This window comes from Nothobranchius furzeri, chromosome 7 (assembly GCF_043380555.1).
Source record: "Nothobranchius furzeri strain GRZ-AD chromosome 7, NfurGRZ-RIMD1, whole genome shotgun sequence".
In the NCBI taxonomy this organism is placed as follows: domain Eukaryota; kingdom Metazoa; phylum Chordata; class Actinopteri; order Cyprinodontiformes; family Nothobranchiidae; genus Nothobranchius; species Nothobranchius furzeri.
In genome coordinates, this window is record NC_091747.1 from 25,353,357 (window position 1) to 25,374,275 (window position 20,919).

Below are 20,919 nucleotides of genomic sequence, written 5' to 3' on the forward strand. Positions count from 1 at the left end.
ACAATGGGAAGAAAACTACCAAAACAGGGGAACAAATTCTGACTAAATAGTAATTATAATAATACGACCAACCATCGTAAAACCCAGGTGTCGTAACACAGACACACACACACACACACACACATACACACACACACACGCGCGCACGCACACACACACATGCACGCAAGCACGCACACACACACACGCGCACGCACACGCACGCACACACATACACGCACGCACACACACACACACGCACGCACACACACACGCGCGCACACACACACACACACATGCACGCATGCACGCACACAGACACACACGCACGCACACACGCACACGCACAACATATATATCAAGTAGTCTTTTCATGGTTACGTTGTGATTTCTTAGTAAATATTGTATTTAGTAAGAGATAAACTTCAACGTCAAAGAAAGTAAAATGTTATTATCAGGAGAGGGAGAACGTTTAGGTGGTTAGCAGCAGTGTGCTAGACGATGGCCCCCTCCATGAGGCCACCACTAGCTTTATGTGCATCAGCTTGATTCTGGAAAGGCATTGAAGCTGAAAGGAACAGGACCTGGCTACAGCATTGATCTGTGCATCCAGCTTCAGTTAAGTGTCCAGTTTTATCCCAAAATCCGTAACAGCCGTCTTCTCATATGGAGGTAAGGACTGTAGACACTACTGCACGGTCCTCTGGCTGCTCTTCGGTGTGTTCCCAGGATTGTTGCGTTTCCTTATCTTGTTTTGATTCTTTTTGCCCTTGGCACGGTGAGCAAGATGTATGTTTCAGTTCTGTTTCAGTGTTGTTTCTCACAATTCTGTCTCAAATTAGCTGCCAGAGTCTCCTCCCAAGGAAAGGTGGTCTTGTGAGGAAATCGAGAACTTCTGAGAATGTTTTAGGGAATTTATTGGGAATCCCATTTTGTTCCTGTCAGCCAGCTTGTTGAGATTTTCAGATTTTTCAATTTTTCCTTTTTGCACTTGACTTTAGCAACATGTTTGTTCACCTCCTCATGAAATGCACGTGAATGTAAAGCCAGAGGAGCAGCGATGTTTAGAGTCAGTGTTTTCAGTTTGTTCTCACTGCCTCTGTGCCAGCCCTAAAGCTATGTAAACAGCCATCACTAAATTACAATCTCCAAGCCAAACATCAGGGCTGGGATTTAAACAGAGGAATCAGCTGGAACAAACTCCAGTTAAACAGCTTTCTCTGGTGACGATGTGATAAATCAGCCTCGGACCGGAGTGGGAACTCCTCTCCGTCTCTGTAAACTGTGTTTGTAGTTTGTTGGAACACAAAAACAACTGCTGTCATTCCAGGCTCAGGAGAAACATCAGACTTAAACAGTTGAAACCAACATTTACACAAGGCAGACTTAAACAATAGACTTTATTATGCCTCAGATGTATTATGGAAGATGGAAATTACTGGGTAACGTCTCCATCGGCAGCTGGACCAGTTTAAAAAAACTGCCTGATGTTTAAATCATTTTGTCATCAAACCTTTCAAACAAAATTCCATTAGCTCCTTTTCTGTTTTGTCATAAAGGAGCTCATTCTTCTGAGTCCACTTACGGAGACAGATTCTGGTTTCTTCACAGATCCGTTACAACAATAAGAGCCTGAAATGTAAACGTCATTACTGTCTGCCACATTCCTCGATCCAATTATGGGCTGTGGTTGGAGTGTGTTTGTTTACCGTAAACACACATGAATGTGTGTGTGTGTGTGTGTGTGTGTGTGTGTGTGTGTGTGTGTGTGTGTGTGTGTGTGTGTGTGTGTGTGTGTGTGTGTGTGTAAAACCTGAATTAACTAACAAAAGGAGCTTTTCAGTGACTACGTTTACATGCAGCCAATATCCGGGTTATGATCGGGTTAAGGTCGGTATTCTGGTTTCTGAGTTGATCAGAATAACCCGTTTACAAGCATAAATAGAAAGAGCTACCCCTAACTTGCATAACCCGATTTAAATGCGGACGTTGGGGTAGCGTCAGGACATATGGACTACGTCCAGACGCAATATGCGTCATTTCCGGTTCTTCTTGTTCCGGTATCCGTGAAAACAACAACATGTTTCCCAGTTCGGAAGAGATAGTGACCGCGTTTGTTTGCACTTTAGTTTCCTCGTCACTCCAAAAGTGTGGTGCTGTGCTGCGACTCACCATGTTGCTCCCAACTTGTTGTTTACTTCCGGTGTTCTGGCGCATACAAGACGTCTCGCTACTCAAAAGACCAAGATTCCTTGTGAACAGAGCATGTGCAGAACACACGCTTTGATGGGGACATCCCGATATGCGTTTACACGACCAAACATTCGGGTTAGACAAGGGTTACCCCAGGTGTAGTAACCGGGTTTTTAAAAACCCAGTTATGAGCATATCCGGGTTTTTGGCGGTGTTTACATGGACCTGCGGAACCGGGTTATTGTGAATATTCGGGTTTTAAAAGGGTTACTGGCTGCATGTAAACACACTCAGTGTCTGAAGCTTCTCTTTAAGCCCCGCCCACATGCAAACAGAGCTCCTTTTCCTAACTTGTTGCCATTTCTAGAAATGTCCAGCATGAAGCTAGGTGTGCAGCAGAAGGGCGCAGATGAGGGTTGAGGTAGGCTGGTGGTCACCATGGCTCAATCCCAATGCTCGCACTTCCACACTTGCACCATTCCGTTGCACGATTGGATGATTATTGATTCTCTGAATGTTTTAGACGAAGATTTAATGTCATCAGCAATGATTGTAAATTTTGTTTGGTTGTTTGATGAAAGTTCATAATAAAGATTTTTTAGTAACACAACAACCAGCATCCCAGCATGCATTGCGCTCTATGACTCAATGCTCCCTGCTCCAATATGACAATTATTCACACACTTGTGTACCACGCACTCGAAGCCTTACTGCACACTTCCTCCAAGTGCACTTCACAAGAGACCGTAGAGCTAGTATTGGGGCTGGGCCCATGGCTGGTCAGGGTAGTGACCTATGACATCATTGTTGACACAAAAACACAAATGGGGCTTTTAGGGATTTTCACTTTTTTATAAAACAAACTAAAACAAAGTTTTAGGGCTCGTCGTTGTCGTTGTCTTCCTCCGCTTATCTGGGTCCGGGTCGCGGGGGCAGCATCCCAACTAGGGAGCTCCAGACTGTCCTCTCCCCAGCCTTCTCCACCAGCTCCTCCGGCAGAACCCCAAGGTGTTCCCGGACCAGATTGGAGATGTAACCTCTCCAACGTGTCCTGGGTCGGCCCGGGGGCCTCCTACCGGCAGGACATGCCCGAAACACCTCCCCAGGGAGGCGTCCAGGAGGCGTCCTGACCAGATGCCCAAACCACCTCAACTGGCTCCTTTCGATCCGGAGGAGCAGCGGTTCTACTCCGAGTCCCTCCAGAATGTCTGAGCTCCTCACCCTATCTCTAAGGCTGAGACCGGCCACCCTACGGAGGAAACTCATTTCGGTCGCTTAAATCCGTGATCTCGTTCTTTCGGTCATTACCCAAAGCTCATGACCATAAGTGAGGATTGGGATGTAGATCGACCGGTAAATCGAGAGCCTGGCTTTCTGGCTCAGCTCCCTCTTCACCACGACAGATCGGCTCAGCGTCCGCATCACTGCAGATGCTGAACCAATCCACCTGTTGATCTCCCGATCCCTCCTACCCTCACTCGTGAACAAGACCCCGAGATACTTAAACTCCTCCACTTGAGGTAGGACCTCTCCCCCGACCCGGAGTTGGCAAGCCACCCTTTTCCGGTCGAGAACCGGGATCTAGGGTTTTAGGGCTCTAAAAATATTTAGACAAACCTAAAACTACACATCTGAGTCAATCACCAAAATGTAACCTAAGCTTTGACCTAGCTAGCATGCTAACACACCTAGGCTGTTTTTTAATACCAATGTGCACTAGTATGTTATTGGCAAGTACAGCAGAAAGTACATTCTACTGAATACGGGGGAGAAGGACAACATGTGGAACAGAGCTTACTCTGAGGGCGTACGTCGTGGCAACAAGCACCTTCTTTATGCTAGTGTTAAACAACTAACCTGAAATACATTAAGTCTAGTTTGCCCCTTAAATAACAAAATAACAATTAATGCATTTTATTTGTATAATATATATTCCAGGTTTTTATCTAAGATGATAAAGTCTTCGCACTTCCTGCTGTTAAATGAAGAGTAAATGCTCCTTTTTCATTAAAACGGGGCTCTTTAAGGCAGCGCTGCTTTTATTAATCATTAACATAAAAATCATGAACAGTAAAAAAACAAATGTACAGTTTACACACGGACCTTTATGTATTTAGACTTAATTATTTGTAATTTTTCTTAAAAACGCTAAAGTTAGGAGATTTCTCCTCTGAAACATTTGGGGTCTAACGGTCTGTGATGCAGTGCATTATGGGATACCTTGCTGGCCCAAGTCTGCAGATGGTGCATTCTCACTACAAAGATCGAGAAGGGTCTGGCTGCGGCCGCAGTGGAGCTCCACAGCAACCGGAAACACGTGACCTCCACACGAACCGGAAACATGTGACCTACACAGTAGCCGGAAGCACGTGACCACCGCAATGGCAATAAACACATGGATACCGCGGACGTCTTGCAAAGGTTGGGACAGTCTTTCTTAAATAAACTCGCCGTTAGTGATTTCCATTTCATAATTCTGGTTTTCTTACAATGATCATGTTGCCACTTTTTTTTTGCGTTACAACAACATTGCTTCTTATTTAATTTTTTTTTCATCGTGCTCCATGGCAGAGAAACACACAGATATGCTTTTTACTGGGCCTGGTTTAAGTAAGAGAGTTGAATTAACGGCTTCTGTGGGCGAGAAGAAGAAAAAACACGTTTTGCATTAGAGTATGATTTATTGTTGGTGTCAGAGATGCAAAATAACGAATACTTCAATACTGTACTTAAGTAGAATTTTCTGGTGTCTTTACTGTTGTACTTTTTTGTGCCTACTGTATACTTCTTTATACTTCTACTTCTCACATTTTAGCACGCGTGTCTGTACTTTGTAATCCGTACATTTGTAAATCAGCCCCACGCACGCGTGCTTTGGACGCAAGATTACTTCAGGGTTTTGTACATAAATTATATTTTATACCCTGTAATTCTTACTTCCACTTGACTAAAAAGTCGAGTCAATGCTTCTACTTTTATTTGACTATTTTTAAACAGAGGTATCTAAACTGTATTAAGGAACGTGTGCACTTTTGACACCTTAGGTTAGCGTCAACACCGTACATTTCGTCACAAACAGATATATTTATCAATACTTGTATTCGTTATTCTATTCTGTACAGCTTTTTTATTGCCCAGATTTTAGTTAGCCCCTGTTCAATTGACTGTTATATGTCAATAGAAACATATCTCACAAATGAAAGTGTCTTGTAAAATGTTTGTTTTTTTTCAAGAAGTTTCCTCCCAAATCTATTACATGCTAACTGTAATGTGTTATTTCTGCTAAAACCTGAACTTAAATGTGTATATGCTGTTTATCTGTTTTTCTCTCTGTTTTAGATGCACATATCAATCTGGAATTCGGGCTTAAAGCCAGAATTGCAGGAATGCAACACGTGCTGCAGAGGACTCTTTCACTGCCCTCTGTGCCCCACTTTCAGCCCTACTGTCAGGGCAAAGATTGAGGAGCATCTAAGTGTGCATATGAAAAATGCTTTGCATTTCAAAGGTATGTTTGTATTAAATATACTTTATAGTTCTAAATATGCACTATTTTAAGCACTTCTGCAGTATCTTTGTTGACTTAAAAGTTGCTGTTGACATTGTACAGTTCAGTGCATTCATCTGCCACAAAACAGCATTTTTATAAAATATATTTTATTTACTTTTCACCACTTTTCTTGACATAACTTTTGTGATCCATACCATTTAGCTTTCATTATTGAGGTTGGCTTGGATGTTTTTGTTAACATGTACAATCTGATTGTTAGATAAATTGATTGCATTCTATACAACTACATTTAAATTACATCTGTTTGTTTGTTTTCTCTTACAGATAAAATGATATGCCGGTGCAGGCTGCCTTGTAGGACAACAGGACACTTTCACTGGCCTGTCTGTAAGACTACAATCATACGGCGTGGGGATATGGCAAGGCATTTATTGTCTTGTCAGCATTCTTCAATGCCAAGTCAGCCACCATTATCAGGACTGCTCCCCGTTGAACTTTCCGAGGAGACCCGTATTCCTCCGGCAGTACACTTTGAGGAGCCCCGTCTCCCCCCCCAAGGTTTGTCTTCGGTATCTGAACCATTTTCTGAATCTTTGGTAGAACATTCATATGCTCTACCCTCTGTGTTCAATAAAACTGCAAGCTGATGGAAAGTCCAGGACTAGGCTTCAGTTTATGTGAGCACCTTCGCTCACTAGATTACTGCCGAGAAACTGTAAAGGAGGTTTTTCTTCAAGAGCACATCGTGATGGAAATGGTGGACCTTAAATTATTTGGAGAGGCCAAAGCTGCTACAAGCATAAAGAGACAGAAAGCTGCCCAGATGGCACATGCTCCACTTTGTGTGAGGGTGGATTTTGGTGGATCCTCAACACAGATCTTTGTCTGTATTTGAGCCGGAAATACACAGTTTCTGCCATCTTGGCAGAATATTTGTGACTTACAATGCTCTGAGGAACACCTGGCATTGCGCTTGTGCAAAGCCACGAATATCATGTCCTCATAAAAATATAGCTAAATGGCATCTCTTCCAGACACAGAGAGACATCTTCAAATCAACTGTACCACTATCATCAGGCACCCTATCACAGATGGCTCAGGAGAGTTCTTCCTTTGAGGACAATGCTGCCGTCGAAAGGAGTATATGCTATATTTTTAAAGAGAAAAAAATTCCTGTATCTCTTCCAGAAAATGTCATCTCACAGAAAATGGATCATCAGAAACAGCTCTTTCCTTGTGAAACGTTGTGCCAGGTGTGCCCAGAGCACCCAAAACTTGATGAGGCTGTTCCAATTACCAATAAAGCGAGGATTGTCAGCATGATGGGAGTGATTGAGAGTAAGTTTTAATGAATAAGATTAAACATCAGTGTGAAATAATCAGTTATAATTGTTCCTATACTAATGTTTTGACATTAACGTGATTTGTCTTTAACAGATGTTTCAACACACCAAAGATTGTGTCCTCAGTGCCACATGGTGTACAGATACCAGGAGTGGACAGATGGGCTTCACAACTTTGACAACCACGTTGTTTTGTCTCTTGAACTCTGCCTTTTTCTGAGAGAAAATCTGCAGGTGAGGATCACAAAAATAAAATGTACTCATCTGAAGATTGCTTTAAAAATTTGTTTGTGTCATTATGATATGTTGGTGCCCAAATTTAAATATCTGTAATCATAGTCTTCTTCACCCTATTGTCATATTACAGAACCATGTATCCGCTTCAAGGGTCATTGACTCATTGGAGGGCTTAAGAAGAGTGAAGTTTCCTTCTAGGGATACCATGTTTCATGCTTATTGCCATTTTGAGGCTTTGACTGACACAGACTACATGTACTCCTGCATGAACTGTGGGTTTCACCCCCCTGTGGTAGTTATGGACTTACACAGAAAAGGGGCGTTCAAGTTAGCAGGTAAGTTTAAAGTACATTTGTGTTCATAGTTCATTGTGAACATTATGTGCATGTTCTTATGAGTCAATTTATTACAGTGAGTGACCTTAAAGCCCTGGAAGACTTCAATGGTGAACATGACATTGAAGGTTTTTGGAACTCTGCTTACCTGGAAATGATAAGCCGTGGGTTTTTTCCAAGTGAGTGATGGCAAAAACTTATTGAAAGTCATTCAGTGTTTTAAAGTAATTTAGATTGTAATTAAAAACATGCCATTTTCTGTAGGCGGCTCGAAGAATCCATTTTCAGTTCCACCAAGTTACACGTCCTGGGCACCATGGATCGGGAATGAAACTCGAACAAGTGACATTGTGCTTAACACAGAGTTTCAAAAAGTAGGAATAAGCTCTTCACATGAAGCAAAGCTTAGCGGTGTCACAGAAGACCGTATGTTGGATGAACTCGCAAAACAAAAGGTAACATTGCTTTTATGTTTTCAGAAGATGTGACATAAAGTTCAGGGGTTGTTCCCTTTACATTTTTCCCTAATTACTGTCAGGTTGGAGTGGTAAGAAAATTGTGTAAAGCATGCAACATCGACTCCAAAGGCTCCCGCTTTGATCTCATCACCAGACTGAGGGAGAAGATGAAGAGCAGGCAGACATATGATAAGGTGTTTCAAAGCATATGGGGTGCCTCTGGTAAGCATCACTTAGCGATTATTAGAAGTAGCATTAAAATATGTAATTACATTCACAAACAACTTTTTAAATCTTTGCTTGCAGGAGGATGGTCTGTAATACTATGTCCACATGGCATTGTATACAGCGTTACATTTAATCTTCATGCTGAAAGTCCCCGGGATTTTGCTGACCTTCTCCTGTCCTGGAAGCACATGCCAAACGTCTGTGTTTACGATTTTGCGAGGGGTTTGGCGGCACACACCAATTTGCGGGTTCCTGATAAACTGCCGTTTCATCCACATGAAGGTCTACTGGCTGAGCCCACTGAGGAAAATGTCAAGGCTGCACAGGATGGAAGCCTGAAAGTGAATCTTCCATGGCTACATGAAAGGATGGATAGTGTAAATGAAGATCCTCATCCGGTCACTGGATCATCTGACCTTTATGTCCTGTATGACAGATTTCATGAGGGAAATACAAAAGATCCCAAGGACAAATTACGCAGAATTCAACTTGTCCCAGAGCTGAAAGGCTGGCTGAACAGTCAAGTTGTTGAACAGTTCTTTGCAAACATGAGGAAAAGCAATTACTTTTTAAGTAACATGAGTCCATCCACACACGTGTTTCTGATGAGAAATATAACTCATCATTATAACACTGTCACCAACAAGAAACTTCTGGAGAGGCAGCTAAGACATGGTCGACTTGGAAAGATCAATATCTCATTGTCGGCACTGGGTCAAGCTGTCGTAGGTAAGTACATGCATTGTCTCATGACCAGAATGCTACCATTGGTCACATGTTAGATTTGTTCCTATCTGTGTGTTTATATTGTTTTCTTTGTGTACCTAGCCCCACAGGTGTGCAGTAAACCCAGAGAAACCACAGAAACGGTGTTGAACCCAACACCTTCAATGTCTGGTGACACTGGTAAAATTTCTTATTTTGAATAGTGATTGTCATATATAGGTGAAATAATAATCCTGCATTCATTATCTTGTTGTAGTTGCGGGCTCGTAAACGAACTTATCTGCTGTTTCAAATGAATTTCCTTCTGTAAACAGTGCTTATTTTTCTTGCATTTGTATGCATTTAATATGCATTCTATGCAGTGTTTTGTCTGAAACCTGTTAAAGTCCCTACAGATCCTCAGGAAAGAGTTGACAACAAGAAAGCCAATAGAAGGTCAACAGATGCAACTTTTCCTGACCTGTGTGGACCACCGTGCGAAGCTCTGACAAAGCCTGAGAACATTTTGGCCAGCCGTTCATCGTGGTGTTTTGTACTGCACCCTGGCCAACAACAGCTTGTATGTTAAAGTTTTCAGACGTCGCAAAGTGCAACGTGCTTATCTGATTTGGTCATCCACAGTCTATGACACCTCTCTGTTTTTTTTAGCTCAACTATGTTCTGGACATCAGCAGACCCAAAGATGAGCTGATTGTTGAAACGTCTTCTGGATGCCTCACGCGGGCAGATTTTTGGACACTGGGTTTAAACAAAGAAATGGAATCGACTGTAAGTATTTTGTTTCTATGAATATGAAATAATAAAGTGTACTTTCATTTTTTTTTATGATTTTTTTCTGTTTCAGATTGCAAATGGCTGTTTTGAGCTTATCACTAAAATTGTTCAGTCAAAGGTACTGTATGTTGTATATGATGATTGTCAAGCTTTACTTTAAAGAGTTGTTGTTTTAAATGTGCTGTTTTTACATTCTAGGGGATAAGCATTTACATAGGAAATCTGTACGTCACCCGGACTTGGCTTGCACCCTATGGCTGTGATCCATTGCAGTCCTTTCCTGTAAGTGTACCGTCCTTTAAAGAAACAAGCAAGTAATCAAAAAGATAATTTTTTTTATAACTTTGGTGAGAGTTCATATACAGAATAGTTCAAAATAAAATTCTGTTTCAGACTGATGCTCAGAGGATGGACATCATAGTTCTCCCTCTCTGGACACCTGCTCATTTCCAGTTGTGTGTAAGTCTTGTTTTTTGACACATACAAACTGTTAGAATGTTGCTATGCGTCTGAGATGTATTCAAGCTTTTATGACGCAGTTTCAAAAGTCTTTGATTGTGATCGCTTGCAATGACATTGTTTTCAGGTTTGAAGTTATGGCTAACTGTCTTTTAGGTACTGAAGCCACCTAAAAGAGAAATCCTCTTTCTTGACCCGTTACACACAAAGGCAGGATTTGTTGGCCAACAATATGTTTCACTTTTGAGGTCACATTTTTATAAGCATTTTTGGTTTGTTCCAGAATTTTCGGGAACCTGTTCAGTGTTCCAGGTTAAGTGCATGATCATGTTCTGTTCACACATACAGTACACTCACATGCTTTTTTTATAAACTATATCAGCACGATGCTTCAACATTTTATTCTATTTCTCATCTTCACATTCTGATCAAGTCAGTGATGCTGTCTTTAGATGAGTTTCAGACATAAATAGGGTCTTCAAACATTTTAGTTTAACATAAAACACCATTAAATATTAGTTTATAAAATATGCCAACCTCAAATTAAAGCTGAAAATGCTTTATTTTGACCAACTGTGAGCATGTGACTGTACTTTTTCATTTTGTTATGCTGTTTTGTTGAGGTCATGTTCCTAAGACCTGTAGTTACAGTTGGTGCTATTAGCAATAAACATTTCACACCCATCATGATGATGTCTGTTAACTAATGAATGTAACTGTCTTGAAAAAAAGGAATCTTGCAGTGAAGCTCATTCCCGGGCAGTGGTCAGAAAAAAAGAGCTTTGACTTGAAGGAGGTATTTATATTTTGACTTCTGATCTATGTTGTGTTAAAGTTTACACACCTTAACAGTATCAACATTTTCTGTTAAGCTCTGGCAAGCTATTTGCACACTGGAGAGAGGAAGCCAAAGCTGTGCTTGAAGGACAACACGTGCCCATTTTCAGACTGAAAAAGCACAAGTTCCATGAAGTCAGTCAGGTCAGTATTCACTTTAAACAGTAGTGTAATTACATGGTTAGTGACATTTGAGTAACTGTTAAAAAACTGTTCCGCAACGGAGAAATAGCTGTGTTTTTATCCCCATGTGCCTGACACAGGAGCCAGCAGTTGTTGAAGATCTGCGTCCTGCTGTGCAGTGGGTTGTCCAAAATAAGGCACTTTTCCGTGGACACGTAACAATGCCAAAATATCTGTCCTTAAATCAAGGGGACCAGCAGAGGGTCTTAAGAGACATGTCAGAGGAAGAAGACACTGGAGCAAGGGACATGTTCCTCTTTGTTTTTCAGTTTGCAGAGGACATGGAGCTCTTTTTGAAAGCATGTGCTGATGAGCAGGGACTAAGGGTCAGTGCTATGTTTGACATGTAATGGACAAATGAAGGCACTGACTGTGTTTGTTTGTTTGTTTAATATGTTGTTGTTGTTGTTTTTGTTTTGTTTTTGTATAGTACAAAATTCCAATTAAACTTATTTCAAAATGTTGTTCACTTGATTCTATGTCCATACTTATAAGAAAGGATTACAGAGTAACAGCATTAAATGTAAATGTAACAGCATTTTTTTATACTTGTAATTTCAAAATAAAAAGCTTATTGTTGATATTAACAGTAAAGAATCGTAATCAATAATAATTGTATACATTTTAAGCATTAGCACTCTGGGCTCTATCCTGGCCATTTGTGGCCACTTCACTCAAGATTCACTTATTCTTTTTTTTTTTTTTTTTTTGACTGCTGCACTGCAGTGGACCAAAAGAATGACACGGGTTTGATCTTAAGGATCTAATAGTTGTGTGTGTTGTGCATGACATTGCCACACAAATATGTATTTGCAAGATAGAGTAGAATAAATTATGACGCATCAAATATTACATAGGCTGCAGTGAATTTCTGTTGATACAGACTATTGAGCTTTGAGTTTCCCAGTCAAACTTAGCTTTGAAGCACATGCTAAAAACACTTTTACTCTTGTACACTTCATAACAAGACAGCATAACCAAAATATTAACAAAATATATATTATTAAAAAATTCAAAGCTGCAGCACATACAGCAACAAACACTGTTAGTAAATGTGTCCTGGAGTTTATGCAGTAAATAAGCCCAACAGCTTCCAGATCACTTATTTTTCTGGAAAGATGGTAGGGAGGGCATCACTGCTCATTTCTACAGTCTCCCAGATCTTGGAATACAATGCCTTTGTACCATGAAACCACTTCACAGTACTAGGAGTCCATTAAAACCTATAAAGAGAGTGATCCTGGAAGAAATGGGGCACACATAGTGACCTCAACAATTGCAGGACAGCCTTTTCCCCGATGTTCAGATGGGGAAAAAAGGAACTTTCATGAAGACATTAGGACTTTATCACCGTTGAACAAAAATAATAGTGCATAATAATCAATGTTGATGTTAATCAATTAGATGTCCCAGACTCTACTACTAATAATACAGCAGTCCTTCGTTTATTGCAGGAGTTACGTTCTAAAAATAACCCGCAGTAGGTGAAATCCATGAAGTAACCAACTTTATTTTTTACAATTATTATAGATGTTAAGACTGTAAAAAACCCTCACTACATGCTTTATACACTTTTCTCAGACGGGCACGCTTCTTAATGCTCTCTGATCGCTATGGTAACGCGTAAATAGTTCTTTTGTGCTTCCGGTTGGTGTGGAGGTTACGTGTTTCCGGTTACTGTGGAGCTCCACAGCTAAGACACACTACTACAACCATACATTTCACACAGGAGCTTTGTATTTCTCAGCAGCATCAATAGTAACAAAATCGCAATTTGGTCAAAGTCGATTTAAGTAAAGTTACGTGTTTCTGGTTACTGTGGAGATAACGTGCTTCCGGCTACTGTGGAGGTGACGTGTTTCCGGTTACTGTGGAGCTCCACAGCGTCCGCAGCCAGATCCTTTTGCAAAGATCACACCCATGAACCTCGAGCGGACTTGCCATACATACTTAGGTCTGGAACGGTACTTGGGCCAACGTTGATGTTTCACAAGAACGCAAGTACACAAGTTCAAATGAGTGCACCACCTGAGAAACGACCCTCGTTTCCTACTCCTGGTGAGCGTTGGTTGCTACAGCACCACACACAGGCCTGGTGGAGTAGCTGCAGCCATTGGGTCAGTTCCCAAACATTCCAGGTTGTTGGATTTTCATCAGTAGTTTTAGGTGAGCTGGCTCTCATTTCAAATGACAGCTTTCATGCAAAACTGTTTATGGGATTCAGGAAGTAGGTGAGGTACGATGCATGTGGGCCATTTATCATTAAGAAGAGCTTTAACCACTGATGATTTTAATTGACTGTTGAGAAGGAAAATAGAAAAAGGTGATTGAAAACATCTTTTTATCCTCGTGAACTTTAGGAACTTCATTCTCCACGTGTCATAGGAAGTTTCTTTTGTACGTTCTTTCTGTGTTTGTCTTCAAATTCCATTTTTGGTTCTCTTTTAAACACAGATAAGGTTTTTCTTTACCTTGCTGACGTTTCGTTTGCGGCTGCAAACATCTTCAGAGCTGACGCTGATGGTGGCGTCACTTCCTACTCCGTTTATCCGCGGGCAGCAGAGGACGTTGTCGCCCTCTGCTGCCCGCTCTCCCCTCTCCGATGATGCAGTCCCATGCACGATCCAACGAATAAACTCCATCCTCTCTGGTCAATTGAATTCAATTCAAAAATACTTTATTAATCCCAGAGGGAAATTGATTGCTGTAGTAGCTCATAATAATAATAACGATCAAGCCATCAAAGAGTTGTTGTATATTACAATGGCTGTTGGCAGGAAGGATCTCCAGTAGCGGTCAGTGTTGCAGCCAAACTGAAGAAGCCTCTGACTGAAGACACTCTTCCGTTGTCGGACAGTCTTGTGAAGAGAATGCTCAGGGTTGTCCATCATTTTCTTGATTCTCTGGAGAATCCTTCTTTGCATTATCTCCTCCAGTGGTTCCACAGTCGTCCCCAGAACAGAACCAGCCTTTTTTATTAGGCTGTTGAGCCTTTTCAGGTCCCTGCTTCTGATGCTGCTACCCCAACAGACGATGGCTGAAGAGATTACCCTCTCAACAACAGACTTGTAGAAGATCTGCAGCATCTTGCTACAGACATTGAAGGACCTAAGCGTCCTGAAGAAGTGCAGTCTGCTGTGTCCCTTCTTGTAAACGGCTTCGCTGTTCTTTCTCCAGTCCAGTCTGTTGTCCAGGTGAACTCCAAGGTATTTGTATTCCTCAACCACCTCCACTTCTTCTCCCATGATGGAAACAGTGTTTGACTCCACCCTGTTTCTTCTGAAGTCTAAAATCATCTCCTTTGTTTTGTTCACGTTCAAGGTCAGATGATTGTTTCCACACCATGCCACAAAGCGCTCCACCAGCTCTCTGTACTCAGCTTACTGTCCATCTCTGATACACCCGACAACTGCAGAGTCATCTGAGTATTTCTGTAGATGACAGGTCTCTGACTTGTACTGGAAGTCTGAGGTGTACAGGGTGAAAAGGAATGGTGAGAGTACAGTCCCCTGTGGTGCTCCAATGTTACTGATCGCCTGGTTTGATGTGCAGTTCTTCAGCCTCACAAACTGTGGTCTGTTTGTCAGGTAGTCTTTAATCCAGGCGATAGCTGAGGCCCCCACCTGTGTCTTCTGGAGTTTCTGGCAAAGTACATCAGGCTGGATTGTGTTAAATGCACTGGAGAAATCAAAGAACATGACCCTCACAGTGCTGCCTGCTTTGTCCAGATGACAGTGGGTTGGTTGAAGCAGCTGGATGATGGCATCTTCAACTCCAACTCCATGGCGATAAGCAAACTGCAGCGGGTCCTGATATGTTCCAGTTTACTTATTCAGGTGGACCAATAGGAGTCTCTCCAGGACCTTCATGATGTGGGATGTCAGGGCAACCGGTCTGTAGTCATCGTTGACTGATGGGCGAGTTTTCTTTGGAACTGGAACAAGGCAGGAAGTCTTCCACAGGACTGGAACCTTCTCCTGGACCAGGCTGAGGTTGAAGAGGTGCTGCAGAATCCCACAGAGCTGCTCTGCACAGGCCTTCAGTACTCTGGGGCTGGCACCATCTGGACCTGCAGCCTTGTTCCTGTTCATGGTCCCACATCCACGTCTCCTTATCTCGGTAGCTTCCTTTATCCATCTTTTGTATTTCTGTTGTTTGGTGTTTATGATCCTTGTGTTGTCCCAGTCCATTACATGCTCTTCTCTTGTGCAGTGATCTGTTACGGCTGACTTCTTTATTGTACTTTCTGCTTCTTGTTTTGCTGCTCTTGTGTGTCTTTGACTTGTTTCTTTCTCACACTCCTTTCTGTGTTCTATTGTTCGTGTGTTGAGTTGGCGTCCGGTTTCTCCTATGTATGTTTTATTGCAGAGTTTGCATGAGATTTCGTAAACGACTCCACATTTAAGTCCAGCTGGTATTTTGTCTTTTGGGTGTGCTAGTCTGTTTCTAACTGTTGTGTATGGCTTTGTTGGTGTGTTTATGTTGTGTTTTTTCATTGTTGCTCTTATTTTTTCTGTTATGCCTCTGATGTATGGTAGGATTATCACTGGTTTTGGTTCTTGTCTTTCTGGGTTTCTGGTTCTTTGCTTTGGTTGTTTATTTCTTTCTGTTGTTGTTTGTTGTTTTCTTTGTTTATTGCCCATGTCGGGTATCCGCAGGTGTTTAAAGCGTGTTGTATGTGTTTGTCCTCTTGTTTACGGTCTCTTTCTTCTGCTATCATGTTTGCTCGGTGATATAATATTCTGATTACTGACATGTTGTGTATGGTGGGGTGTTCTGATGTCCATAATAAATATTGGTCTGTGTGTGTTGGTTTCCTGTATGTGTTTATGTTTAGGGTCCCGTCGGTCTGCCTGGTTATTTTCATATCCATAAATGCTATGCTGCCTTCTGTTTCTGACTCATAAGTGAACTTTATGTTGCCCGTGTCGTCAATGTTATTCAAGTGTTGTGTTAGTGTTTCTGTTTGACCTTTTGGTATGATTCCCAGTATGTCGTCTACGTAGCGTTTCCATAGTTTTATTTTGCAGTTTGGGGGGGGCAGTGGCTACGGCTTTTTGTTCCAGGTCTTCCATGAAAATCTCGCACAGGGCGGCTGATAACGGGTTACCCATGGCAAAGCCTTCCAGTTGTTTGTATATTGTGTTGTTGTATGTGAAGTAAGTGGAGTTAGCTACTAGTCCTATCAATTGTGCTATGTCATCTGCTGTGAGGTTTGTTCTTTTGTGTAAAGTCTTGTCCTGTCTTATTCTGTTAACTACTATGTCTATGGTTTGTGAACAGGGATGTGATGTCATGTGAGATGAGTATGTCGTCGTCTTCTATTGTAATCTTTGTTTTTGGAGAGGGGAGAGTGGGCAGCAGAGGGCGACAACGTCCTCTGCTGCCCGCGGATAAACGGAGTATGAAGTGACGCCACCATCAGCGTCAGCTCTGAAGAAGTTTGCAGCCACAAATGAAACGTCAGCAAGGTAAAGGAAAACCTTATTTATATCATAGGAAGTTTTTGTGACTTTTTTCTTTATTCTGTGACCGGAAACCTTTCAGCAATCATTGTCATGTCCGTGCACCATTACACGAACGTGCATCTGGCTTCTGTCGTGCAAAACATTCTCCTATGGGTTTTCACTGTGACAGCACATCCCTGCAAGAGCCACTTCTGCAGCAATTACATAAATCCTAAAAATCATTATCGTTCTGCAGAGGAACCCTGTCTCGGCACGCTCGGCCTTGATTCCCTTCATGTGTCCCCGACTGGTATGTCTTTCGGGTAAAGTTATTGCAGTAATTCTGTACGTGCCTCGTCCTCGTGCTGCTCCGTCGTGCAACAGGCGCAGAAGAATAAACAAAATTCTTCAGACGTGTGTTTAAATGTGTTCGTTTGTCAGTACTTGTAAAATTAGTGGATGTTTTTTTTCCAAGGTGAAAGAATTTTAATCTTTCAGGCTCTTATAAAAACATGTTGACTTCTTCGAACACACTCAGACTGGAGAGCAGAGGTCGTGACTCCCGGAGGGTCTGCACCACCCGGTGTTATCCAGCCATGATCATCACTCTCCTCACCCTTTGGCATCGGCTGATCCCAACAAACTCCGGGGTGGAAAAGCCAGAAACTGCTCCCTGTTGTGTGTTGCTGCTGCCTGCCTGTGTAACTAAAACCTCTCAACGTGGGCTACGCCCTTTACATGTCACTGCCTGGGCCCTGAGTGGGTCTAACAATGCCAAATGTATGCCAAATGTTTGCCTTTAATGGAGGGTAATTTATAGACGTTGGCAGGAGCGAATGTGGACTTGTGTCCGGAGGTGTTGATTACCCTTTTATCTGACCGTTTGTTCAGAGCGTGATCAAAGTCATCACCCGTTAGCCGTCATGTGCTTCTCTTTCCCCTCCTGGCACACAGCCAGGCTTCGGCCTACTTCTCTTTGTTTTATCACTTCAAAAGGAGCTGTGCCTCACCCCATTCATCACAGAACACCGCTCCCGTCAGAAAGCTGTAACAGAGTCGAGTTGTCCAGGCGTTTGTGCGTCCAACAAAGCATGGCGAGCATCTCCAAATCTGATGTAACTCAAGCAGGGCTGATTCACTCAGACTTATCTTTGATCTGTGCTCTGCAGCGTTTCTGCACCCACACTCACCCGTGGCTCTGTTTAACACGCTTTATTGTGCTTTTGATATTTCATCTCACCTAACCCATTTCAACTTATCACCACAAATTAGTTTTGTGGTGTGGAGTGTCCCCTGACGTCGCCTTTGGTTTGTCACTCTGTCTTGGGAATTAAGTCGATACGAGTGCGTTTTTTCAGCTCTTTTTCCTGTTTATTCCAGAAAATGTAAAGAGTAAAAAGAGAACCTGAGAAGGGATGAAGGCAGGGTGGAGAGTTTGTTGTGGAGGCTCCATCCCTCTGAGCTGGAGCTCATTTGTCTTCCTGCCTGGCCTCATGTTTGTGTAAATGCTGGATGTGAATGGGAGCAAAGGAGGCCTCGGCGGTGCTTTCGGAGGCACCCTTCCCCTATCTGGAGTCTAATTCGATGAGCTCACACTCAGCATGCTCCTCTCGTGAGTTCTGCATGACTTGCGCTGCCCCCAGAGATAAAGAATGGACGGGGTGCTGCTGTCCTTGCTGAGAAGCGGGGGGTGGGGGTGGGGGGTGGGCGTGATACGAGGAGCTGGGAGGGATCGCTTGTAGAGAGGGTGGGGGAGTCTCATCATCCACCTCGCCTCCCGCCCTCGGACCTCTTTGAAAGATATTAAAAACTCCAGCCCTGTGAAGATGACCCCCAGAGGACTAATCCGGTGACCTCCAGCGCATTAAAGTGACCGTTAGTGGACGTGGCAAGGACAGTATGTCATCTGTGTGTGTGTGTGTGTGGGGGGGGGGGGGGTGACACGGGTTCTGGTTGTTAGGGGCTGACATCAGGTCAAGTGAGGTTAAAGCCTCACATTAGGGGTTAGAAGAAGACTCTGCTCAACAGGTTTGTCGGGTTTCGCTTTAAAAATGACGCAGACGTTTTAAAGACAACGTTAAAACTTTGATTTCCCGTTCCTGGGATGATTGTTGGTTCAACTCATCGTCTATCCTCCGTAGTGTTGGCCCAGGTCCAGGTCCTGGGCATTTTTACCACTGCTGTTGGAAAGTGGGCAATAAAACCCCATCACCCAATTCAAGAAGGCCGCCACAGCTCATCAGTGCAGGCGAACATAAAAAAGGCTAAATGTCCGTTTAGCTGATGTCGAGCGTTTGACTCGTTTAGTCCCAGATTTGTCCCAGTAAGGAAGCACATTCTGTTTAACCTGCAGACCTGGGGTCACCAGGTGTTTTTTACACGCAGCATCGTTTACTGATGCGTTTACAGCTGACGGTCGTTCCCAGTAAATAACGGGTGAGCTCAACGATATTTTAAAGAACTGACCAAAACTGTCTCCTGGTCTAGTCTAAGACTTGTCTGTAACTCGGATGTTCCTCACTTACGAGTGTGTTTATTAGGAGGAGTGATGTAATCACTAAAGAGTTCATACACAAAAACAGAAAAAAGCCAAATTTGATCCAAATCCTCAAACTTCTTTTCATCAGCTGAGCAATTTTTTCAGATTTATAAAAAAAAACTTTCCTTTTTTGGAAAATTAAGTCTTTTGCTTCTCTGGAATATTTTTGTGCAGAAAGATTACTGGACTTTGTCATCCTCACTCCACATGCATGATAGGTGGAGTGATATGTTATTCTTGTTGAACAAACACAATCCACGTTTGGAGGTTCCAAGTCTGCTCGGTCACTACCTCCACACATTCCTCTGAAGAAAGCAAAATCAGCCAAAGAAACGTTGATCCTTCCCATCCTTTATAACTTCCTGTGCCTGGAAGCAGCCGGCCATTTGGTCGGCAATGTTCAATGAGAGCTCAAAGAAGCGACTTGTTGTCTTTGGTCCTTGTGCACCTTTTCTCTTGAAGGTAACTTTATGTGGTGATAAAAACAGAGCCCAATAAAGGCTGGGCACCAGCAGCAGATCCTCCCGCTGCAGCGGCCCTTGTTAATCACAGCAAACAGTTGGAGATCCTTTCAAAGGGGATTATGTCAGGGTCAGGAGCATTTGGACCTTAATTACCCTTGACATCATGTTTGACCATTCTGTTACCACTGGGGAGGGCAGCACTTATTAAGGGGACAAGGCCCAGGGGTCACAAAGGTTACCCAGGTCAAGACTGCATGGACAACCAGCCCCCCCCCCCCACCGTCCAACGTCCTCCACATCTCCTGCAGGAGTCCAGATCTCCAGGCTGACCTCCATCAGCAGCGTGTGTTGGTGTCTTCACACGGAGAGCTGGGATGGCCCTGAGACACATGCTTCAACTGCAGCCTGAGGGTTAAAGGTCAGCGGCTCTAATCCTCAGGCTAGCAGCTGGACATGAGCCAGCATCGGTGCTAATCGCTGCAGCGACATAAACCTGTGTTTGCTGTCGCTGTGGAGGATTTAATGGACCTTGTTAGGAACAATCATGGAGGGTAGAATGTTCTCGCTTGGCTTATGGAGTGAGTGAGTGAGGGAGTGAACAAGGGAGTGAGTGAGTGAGTGAGTGAGTGAGTGAGTGAGTGAGTGAGTGAGTGAGTGAGTGAGGGGACGAGGGAAGGAGTGAGGGAAGGAGTGAGTGAGTAAGGAAGGGAAGGAGTGAGTGAGTGAGGGAAGGAGTGAGGAAATGATTGAGTGAGTGAATGGGGGAAGGAGTGAGTGAGCGAGTGAGTGAGGGAAGGAGTGAGTGAGTGAATGAGGGAAGGAGTGAGTGAGTGAGGGAAGGAGTGAGTGAGTGAATGAGGGAAGGCGTGAGTGAGTGAGTGAGTGAGTGAGCGAGTGAGTGAGTGAGTGAGTGAGTGAGTGAGTGAGTGAGTGAGTGAGTGAGTGAGTGAGTGAGTGAGCGAGTGAGTGATAGAGACGAGGTTGTATTTGATCATTTTTATGGCTGTCAGCTTATTTTAATGATGTAATGAAAACTGTAGATCTGTTTAACACGATAAAGAAATGATGAGATAAAAATGTGTTTTCTGTTAAATCGACCATTTCCAACACTTTCTTTGGTTATTTCCAATCTTTCTCCCACAAAAACCTGTAAACAGAGCAGCTTATGGCTAAATACAAGCTGGTACCTGTGAGGCTGCATCTGCA

General features: G+C 43.0%; 1 protein-coding gene across 1 annotated transcript; it reads left to right on the forward strand.

The window, feature by feature from the left end:
* The first annotated feature begins 7,656 nt into the window (after window positions 1–7,656).
* On the forward strand, window positions 7,657–11,225 carry LOC107393726 (HMG domain-containing protein 3-like). Its single transcript, XM_070552879.1, has 11 exons — window positions 7,657–7,777; window positions 7,863–8,053; window positions 8,137–8,278; window positions 8,363–9,013; window positions 9,113–9,569; window positions 9,659–9,778; window positions 9,855–9,902; window positions 9,983–10,066; window positions 10,178–10,243; window positions 10,976–11,039; window positions 11,116–11,225. Exons 1-5 carry the CDS (start codon window positions 7,657–7,659, stop codon window positions 9,211–9,213), a joined length of 1,206 nt encoding a protein of 401 aa, XP_070408980.1. The 3' UTR covers window positions 9,214–9,569; window positions 9,659–9,778; window positions 9,855–9,902; window positions 9,983–10,066; window positions 10,178–10,243; window positions 10,976–11,039; window positions 11,116–11,225.
* The last annotated feature ends 9,694 nt before the right edge of the window (window positions 11,226–20,919 follow it).

Bases quoted from the DNA above. Each gene is read 5' to 3' on its own strand.
- LOC107393726 (XM_070552879.1), top strand. From the start codon at position 7,657: ATGAGTCAATTTATTACAGTGAGTGACCTTAAAGCCCTGGAAGACTTC. The intron at 8,054-8,136 runs GTAACATTGCTT...AATTACTGTCAG, and splicing joins ATGAACTCGCAAAACAAAAG to GTTGGAGTGGTAAGAAAATT. The intron at 8,279-8,362 runs GTAAGCATCACT...CTTTGCTTGCAG, and splicing joins AAGCATATGGGGTGCCTCTG to GAGGATGGTCTGTAATACTA.